The 9,453-nt window shown below is 33.3% G+C and overlaps 1 protein-coding gene across 2 annotated transcripts; it reads right to left on the bottom strand.

Moving 5' to 3' along the window:
• Nucleotides 1-793: 793 nt before the first annotated feature.
• On the bottom strand, nucleotides 794-7,407 carry LOC127838440 (uncharacterized). Of its 2 annotated transcripts, none has more exons than XM_052366224.1 (3): nucleotides 6,782-7,407; nucleotides 4,899-5,911; nucleotides 794-4,379 (listed from the first exon to the last, which is right to left on the bottom strand). In XM_052366224.1, exons 1-3 carry the CDS (start codon nucleotides 7,225-7,227, stop codon nucleotides 4,027-4,029), a joined length of 1,812 nt encoding a protein of 603 aa, XP_052222184.1. In that variant the 5' UTR covers nucleotides 7,228-7,407; the 3' UTR covers nucleotides 794-4,026. The 2 variants fall into 2 exon arrangements, with proteins under 2 accessions (XP_052222184.1, XP_052222185.1); XM_052366225.1 differs by having other exon boundaries at nucleotides 6,805-7,407.
• Nucleotides 7,408-9,453: the final 2,046 nt, after the last annotated feature.

Below are 9,453 nucleotides of genomic sequence, written 5' to 3'. Positions count from 1 at the left end.
CATGCTGAGCCCACGTCTTCCACATCTCAAAGTTCATTGGAAGTCAGGCACAGCCCATTGTTCACTATGAAGAAACTTTGATAGCAACCCGATTGATCTCTAAGTTTGTCAATGACACGTCTTCCACGTGTCAAAGTTCGTTTATTGGAAGTCAGGCACCACCCATTGCTCACTATGAAGAAACTTTGATAGTAATCCCATTGAAATCCGAGTCTGTGATCCTGTATAACTGCTTAATCTGATATCAAGTCATTCATTCGTGCAAAAGTTGGGCTACCTTGAGCATGATAATGAGTTGATATCGGTGAGAAACTCATCTGTGGATACTTCGTATCAAGAGGAAGTCGTTGATCAGTTATTCACGACGAAACATGTAATAAGTCGGCTAGCAACATCAGGGAAGAAGTCAGCCGGTCATAAACTGCTTACAAGTCTTAAAATATTAGTAGAAAAGAAACAACATCAGGTTAAGAAGACCGAGACAGAGTAAAAGGCCAAAATAAGAAAGGCTTCCAAAGAAAATAAGACAGCTGCTAAGCAAAAAACACGAGCACCAAAAGCCTATATCAAATCTGCAAAGGCACACACACAGAAGGACATCGACATATAAACATGTTATAACTCACCTGTCATTTTTCTTTTGATAGAAGTACAATAGCTATTTCTGTTAGTTTTAGTGAATAGCGTCAACGTTAGAAACGTTTAGTGTAAAGGACCAGATTTCATAATGTATCATAATTTCTTAACTGTACCTTGTATTGTTACATTTATGAACAAATTAACGAAACAAAAATGAAATTATGATTTGTATTTCATTGTTTTTGACATGTACAAAATATATAAATAAACCTGTTGATCTTCGTATATTTTTCGCTGTTAGGCTTACTATCATATAATGTAACGTTTAAGTCAGAGATACGGTATTTATTTAGGCTACTTGCAAATATTGAAGTCGTAAAATACACAAAACCGTTTGCGACATATGCTTCTTTACGGAGTGCAAAAATCGTCCGAATTTACCCGGATTCCCCTAAAGAAAATTTGTAACGTTGAAGCAACTTTAAAATGTGCAACAAAATATAACAACATAATAATACCTCAAAGGAGCGTTTTCTGCCTTGAATTGAATTCATTTCAGAACTTTAACAATTAATGCAAATACAAAATGATACTCAAGGACTTTTAAAATCGGCTTGACATAAGTTGCTTATCAATGGGCACAGTAAAAATCAAGATGGATCCTGTCGATTTCAAAGGAACAAGTGTGACAATTTAAAGTCAAAAGGCTATGGATGTACACAATTCTTACTGTTAAAAATTGACAGAAATTTGCACAATAGGATTAAAATTTGATAGCTGCTACTTATTTTGTATGAATTCTTAAATAATGACATTAACTTGAAGAAACAAATGTCTACCTTCTAACCGGAAGTAGGGGCATTTTAACAATAACAATGGAGTACAAATCAAAAGTATGAAGGAAAACTAATTCTAGCCTTAACATGTGATATAAGTGGCTGGTCTGTAATATATAATTGCTCAGCACTATTAATTATAATATGTTTAGTAGAAGAAACTAACAAAAAACTGTAATACAGATAATATTTGAATTAAATTATTGAAGGCACTTCCTAGCAGAAGAATGTGGAGTTCATAAAGACTGGCATAAAAAAATAAGGAAATGAACTATTTATTATTTTATCTAAATCAGCAATTAAACAACAAATGGGCCATATAAAAGGAAAACAGATTGTCACACTATCAGTTGCCAGCCTTGCAGCCACAAGTTTACCTACGAAGGTCAGATCGGGATTCGAACCCGAAACCACCCATGACCCATCTAATGATACCGGCCTGGGTTGCTTTACCAATTAAGCCATTCTGATCTTGTGAAAAATGATCATATTGACTTGCAATATGTACAATATGTGCAAAACGGTCCGCTCGCGACTTCGATTGTGTTACTTTTAATAGTAACGATATATAAAATGTTAGCGTATCATAGCATTACTTTTTAGTTCTTATGAACCTTATCATTTTCTACTTTTAAACATAATGGTTATGAAAAGTACATGTATATAGTAAGTTGTTATTGCAGAAATATTAGAAATGTATCAATCGATGAACTTTACAAATACCTTAACAATATATCGTATAATCTAACAAGTGTTAAACGTTTCTATGGAAGTTTAGTACATGTATATGAGAAAAGACACAATCACGCTAATTCATGTACTGACGCGTGTAAACGAATAAACAGCCGCACAGTCAAGTTGAAATATAAATCGAAAACAAAGACAAAACACTTGTTAAATATCCAGAATCTTCGTCTATTTAAACTCACAAAGTTTTATTTTGTTGCAACGTACTTGTATACGGTATTTCCATGCCTAACTCAAATTGAAGGATTTTAGCTGTATTACTTATGTAATAAATTCCATTAATGGAGGACTATACAAGCACGTTCACTATACAAAAGACGGAATCAAATAATTGAACTAGAGTAAAACAAAACTATAAAGTTGCGTGAATAGCCTTAATTGGACAGACATTTATACTTTACCTCGCCTTTATACGATATACTGACAATAACTGGACATATTACAATAACTTCTGTGAACATCTCAATAGAAAACGACATCATTCACATTTAGATAGCAAAATCAGCGATTGTGTACTAGAGTAAATAATTGCACTAGAGTAAAACAAAACGAAGAATTTGCGCCTATAGTCTAAATTTGACAGACATGCCTACTTCACTTAGCTTTATATGATATACTGACGCAAACTGGACATATTACAATACAATTTTGTGAACATCTGAAACGAAAAGGACACCAGTCACATTGAGATAGCAAAATCAGCGATATGAAATCAGTAAGTAAATTAACAAAACAAATACATCGATGAGATGTGAAAACTGTCTATGACAACGTATATGATTATGAGCATACCGTTTGTATATGATCTTCCCAATAGGAACACATTCATTTGTAAATATTGAATTAAAACTTGTATACACAATATAGTCATTCAAGTCTATACTACTTTGGCTAACGTGATTTGTTTCACTTCTTTATATTGTTAATAGTTTGACTTACTAACATAAAACTTCCGATACACGTTCCGACAAACAAAGAGTAGAAAGAAGGGTTTTTTTAATTTGATCTGGTGACTTAGTTTTTTTTACCTACGTAACCTAGATTCAAACTCGGCCAATATAATGTCCGTATAAACGTATATGTACATATTTGTTGATTAGATAAATATAATTTTATGTTGACCCAGTCTCATCAATATTGATGAAAAATGTGGCATAATGAGCGGACACACATTTGAAGTTCACTACGCTCTCCGCATACCTTACCCCTCACCAGACGACGACTAACATCTGACGTGAGGTGAACACAATATTTCATATTGAGCACTTTATGCACAGATGAGCTAAAACAAGGTTTGTCTATTGTTTGTGTGTATCTTATTATATTTATGTTACATGAAATTATAATTATCTAATCAACAAATATGTACATATACGTTTATGTTATCTTCGACATTTAACTATCATTCAGTTTAAAATAACATTCTGTGTTGCACATGCCACATTCCCACAAAAACAATTATATGGACTGATTTGATTTAAATTAGGAAACATTTCAAATAAAAATAAGAAATATAATCTGAATGAAATAAGTACATAATACGTAACGTTTTGTTACAGTCTGTACACGTAAAATACATACAAAACAAACATGCAGTTCAATGCTAAATTTCATGTAAATAACATCAAAACCGTAAATTGAAAGTACATTACACGCACTAAATTAATTCCGCTCCTATAAAAATATCATTTTATTCGAGGATTGGAACAAACCGATTTTGATTACAAAAGTTAAAATAAATATTAACCATAAAATGCGGTTAATATATGACTAAATGTATATATGATGTTATGATTCTTATAGCTTCCTATATTTGCACTTGTTCACCTATTTTGCCTATATTTTCAGTAAAGGGGTAAATGTATCAGATTATTGTGGTTTTGAATTCTATGATGTGGTCGTTGTTCCAAAATCCAACTAGAAGTGTTCGTTTGTGTGTATTGAAGTAGACAGATGCAGGTTGTGGACTGTCAACAGAGATGGTATTGAGGATTGTCTTGCCGACTGTATCAACTTGACTTATGGATTTGTCGCCGACGACGAAAACCTGTCCTGTGGCTGCTACGTGTAAATTAGCTGTGACATAGCAATTTTTGAATGCACCATCCTGAAGCGTGGCTGTGACTGCTCCAGCCCTGGTCAATATGCAAATCTTGTCATTGGCATTGTCTGTCAAGTAGATCCTTTTACCATCAGGGCTTACTCCAACGTCTAGAACTAATCGAGCAAAACAAGTTGCACAATCTTACCATGATTTCTTGAATAATATACTTTTTTTGTTTAACAAGATTAGCTTATTCTTACTTATTACAATATTAATCAAATCAGCAACAAAACCATAGAATTATATAACAAATTCATGTTATACAAAACCATCAACTGAAAGGAGTATTACGACTTCATGAAACTAGATATTTAAGCCAGTTTTTTAATTACTGTAAAACATTTGAGAACTAGTGAGCTGATGCTATGCTTGATTCGATTAAATTAGTTTGTTGTAAATAATATGTCATAATGCCATGAGTGCATGTTGACAATATGTGTAATTGTAACAACTTATAGAACATGAAAGTAGGTCCTTCACCACGGGCCTGTAATGTGACATATACGCTCAGGTCGAATCTTAACTAATGTTTATATAGACAAAGGCCATGCATACGCAATGAAAACACAATGCGCAAAGCAATTCACTTCTTTATATTAAAATTGGAAAATTACCATGTACTCGTACGTTACCTGTGTTATCTCCAGAACTGTCTTCGTATAACTTCTCAACAAACCGTCCATCAATTGTGTATTGGTATAACGCTGTACCGGAGGTAACAAACAGATCGGTATTGTGATATGCAATTCCTCTACAGACATGATCCATTTTAAGTGCCTTTATCTGTATAATCTCTCTGTTATCTACAAGTAAGACACGAATCCCGTTAAGAGCATCAGCATCATATTCGCTTACAGTCACCGCCACCTCGAACAAGTTAATGTTACACATGGACCACGGAGGAGTAGGTAGCTTTAATTGATCAACCACCCTGTACGCCTGATCTAGTAGTTTTACACAACAGTTGGTGTAATCCAAAATGACGAATTCCCCGTCGGGCGCCTCACACATATCAGTTATGTTACAGTTCATGTTATCAGTTTGAACATTATATTGTGACATGTCCTGAATACATACAATCTTGTTTGGATCAACATCGTGTTGTGGTTCGCCTATGCAACTGGTGATTTTCCCAAGATCAGTGCATTCTTCAAGACATTCGTTTAATATATGGTTAGGCTGGTGTTTAATTTCCATTGCATCATTTTGTTTCATGCTTTTTATGAGTGATTCTGTTGCTGCGATTTCATCAAGACATTTTCTAAACGTAATAAACGACCGTTCGGGTGACATATTATCTTTAAGTTGTGTGCCATATCCATTTAGCTTTGAAATAAATTCTAAGCATCGTTTGGTGTTATCTTCTAAATAGGCATTTAAGCTCGCATGTATTGTTTCCAATTCTCTTATTGTGTTTTGCTGAAGCCGGTCAAGATTCTCGTAAATATGTCGACGTGCATCACGTATTTCTTCCAAAATATGTTCGTACGACACTTGAAGTTTTGAAATGTTCTTTATTTCTATGTCCAATATTTCCTGTAACCTTGTCTGTGACTGTTCAATTGTTTTTGTCATTTGAGCTACGTTCATACGCCGTGTTGATGATTTAACCTTGTCAATCAATAGAACTACCTGTCTGCATTGCCTAAAAGAAAATCTGAGCGTTCAAATAAACAAATACTATTTACTATTTATGTTTAATACTTAATGGTAATGATGATGATATATAAATAATGATGATGATGATGATGATGATGATGATGATGATGATGATGATGATGATGATGATGATGATGATGATGATGATGATGATGATGATAATGATGATGATGATTATGATGATGATGATGATAATGATGATGATGATTATGATGATGATGATAATGATGTACCGATGTTAAACCTTAAACGGTTCATGCTATTAAATCAAAATATTTATCATTTAAGACTGAGTGTAAACAATATAAGCCGCATGCTCTAACTTAAAACACAAGTGGCATGAGTAGAATACAAACTATTATGACAGTAACATGGATTACTACATATCAGCAGAATATGATGCAGTTCTGAATTCATGAAATGCAGTTCATGAATTTATCAAAGCGATTAGCAATGGTCAAAGCTGTCAACTTAACGTTTTAGTGTGATTCCTTAACTGGGACTCCAAACTGATTCCAATAATCTGCCCCTTACACCTGTCATCAAATAAAAAACTCAATGTCCAACTAAATATCCTTTAACACCGACATTGTAATGCTCTATGAATACACCTATCTCTGCTGTGCTTGAACTACTTGGCTGACATTTTGTCTGCAAGAACTGCATGTCGAGAATTTATTCCGGCATGAGGTGATAGCATTCACACATTGCATTACTGTTGTACAGGAGATTGATACGAGGATTAAAGTTTAATTTGCTCGTGCTCCTATATATGTCTTTGCGAAAACCGTATCCACTACAAAAAAGCATGCAACGATCATAATATGACTATGCCTAAAAATGAATTGTCACTCACTTATGTTTTCGGAGGTGACATACTTGACAGAGCAGCGTCTCGTGATCTTCACACAACATCGTCAGTTTCTCAGCAGAGTGCTCCTCACATAACTCCAGAGTTTTGCCCCACGTCGTGGAAACAGGCCAGTTGTCACTATCACATTTTGATATTACTGAGTGATTTTTCAATAGTTTGTTGTGCATTACCACACATTTATCGCAGTATGATTTGGAACAATTCTGACAATGAAATGATCCTTCCTTGGTTATGCCTTCATCTTCGCACACTGAACAACTCACGTCGTAAAATAGATCTGATCCTTTATTTTGAGATGCTTCAAACATCGCAGTCATTATGAGATGTCTTTGTTGTACTACTTTCGATTTCCCTATATCAAGGCGCGTTAGTTGATGTGTGCGTTCAGACTTGTCGATCCTGTTTGTAGGTCGACTATTTTTTGTCATGTTGTTTATGTAGTTTTTTAATATTTATGTCGTATGTTTTATATATAAATCGTAAGAACAATTTTTCCATCTATTTGTATAAAAATGTATATATCATTCAGACACACGTACAGGTTTATAGTTCGCAGTTAAACGACAAAATATGTATTCCCATTATCAAGATTAAGTCACTTATCCACGCATTACATATACATATTACGATGAAATCGATAGATCTTTATATAGTATGTCAATTGAAGTAGAAAAATCTATTATTGGATTATTCAATAATGTAAACTACACATGTTTAATGCTTCGGTGTTTTAGTACATTGATAGACATTCTTCGGCTGCATAGTAAACATGGTCTGTTATTTACAGATAGTTCCGTTTGATCACATAATATGTTATTGATGCAGTTTTCAATTACTGGGTATTTTAAGTTTATGTTAGTAAAATAAATTGATAAACTTTAACAAAATATTCATCTTAAAGTTAATATTTGCCCGATAAGAATAATTCTAGTCCCCATGTATATTATGTATTGCTATATTATGCGAATTTTTTGTAAGGTGTTTCCTTTTTAGAAGGGTCTATTACAAATGTACGAGTGTTAATTTGTGAATAGATGCATGTACATCGCCTTCTGGAAAATAATTATAAATACAAAATAAACATGATTTATTAACTCATACATCGCCATTTAAAGTGGTCAGAAACTTGCCAATAGGTTTTCTCTTTAATATTAAATGTATTATAACTTCAAACATGCCCAATATATTGTTTATAGAACTCTAAAAATAGCCCATCCAGTTGAAGACGATTGAAATTTAAAGATGGAATAATTTATTGTCTGAATGATTTTGAATAGTGAAATAACTGCACTATAAACAACCCAACTTGGTATAAGAAATATAGAATTTGTCGTCCCTTTCCATACGAGTAACTGGATGCCTTGTCAAAACAGTTATATTCAGCATCTTAAGATAGTTTGACTGAAAGGTCAATAGTAGATCGTCCGCATATCGTTGCTGTTCTTCGAAAACCGCGTAAGTATATTTTTACAACTTTTCAATAGGCAAAAAAAACATTTTTAAAACATAATAATTTAGATAGTCTAAAAAAGGAACAAATATTAAAGAGAAAACTGCGTAAGTCCATTTTTAGAATTAAAATGACAACTACAGGCTTTTATATTTTCATAAATAAAAAGTATGCCCATTTTGACTAAGACTATCTAAATAAATATATTTTAAAACGTCAAAAAATATTTAAAAATTATTTTTTGAAAAGTTGGAAAAATTGACTTACGCAGTTTTTGCAGAAACAATTAGTGCACCAATGAGTGTTCAGGATTTTCTCACGTGCTCATAACTATGCCTTCCAATTGGATATGAAATCCAGTATTTTCGCAGAAAATGACTCGTGAACCCGCCGTTCTTATAAAAACAAATAACAATTACGCGGTTTTCGAAGAACAGCGACGATATACTTTGCTTATTATTCGATGAGGTTAGGAAAATGTTACTGACAAAATACTTGATGATTCAGATCTTAATTGTAAGGCATGTATATTTTGAAAGAAATATCAGAACCTATATTCTCTTATCATACCATTTCTTATATTTTAATTAATGTCAGTTACCTGAATAACTTCTTGTTGATTAAAAACAAATAAGTTTGTAAACTATAAAATGCACTATTAGGTTTAGAATAACAACAAAGGGGTCGATTTTCAAAGAAAATGAACATTACTTGTTTATAATAATATTTTGTCACCATACCGGACAGGTGGGGTTTCTAGTTTGATTGTGGTAACCATACCGGACAGGTGGGGTTTCCTCCGGGGGTCCCCCACAACCTCAAAAAATGGCATCTGTTTCATTAACAACTCATAAGCTTTAATTTGTATCAAAGTCAAAATATTTGCTATAAGGATTGCTTGGACACACATCGTTTCCTCACATAATACATTAATCAGGTGCCTAAGGAACCCATAAACTTCAAAATACACAAACACAAATACCACTTAATCATGTCTACCAGTCAATCAAATACAAATTATACTTTTGAATGACATATTGTCCTGTTGTTGGGTAATATGGAACTAATGTGTGTTCTGTGTATCATAAATCTACGCCCGCATTTATAAAGATATAATACATTTATCACCGTACTTCTGGAGGGTCTGATCATGTTTAATGGCGCTGGTCGTGTTTTACATGACGTAATGTAATGTGAACGTGTT

Source organism: Dreissena polymorpha, chromosome 7 (genome assembly GCF_020536995.1).
Source record: "Dreissena polymorpha isolate Duluth1 chromosome 7, UMN_Dpol_1.0, whole genome shotgun sequence".
NCBI classification, from domain to species: domain Eukaryota; kingdom Metazoa; phylum Mollusca; class Bivalvia; order Myida; family Dreissenidae; genus Dreissena; species Dreissena polymorpha.
This window is presented reverse-complemented; position numbering and strand designations above follow the sequence as displayed.

Coding starts and splice junctions, on each gene's coding strand:
- LOC127838440 (XM_052366224.1), bottom strand. CDS start 7,227: ATGACAAAAAATAGTCGACCTACAAACAGGATCGACAAGTCTGAACGC. Junction 5,912..6,781: donor TGTCACCTCCGAAAACATAA/GTGAGTGACAAT, acceptor ATTTTCTTTTAG/GCAATGCAGACAGGTAGTTC. Junction 4,380..4,898: donor CAGTTCTGGAGATAACACAG/GTAACGTACGAG, acceptor TTGCTCGATTAG/TTCTAGACGTTGGAGTAAGC.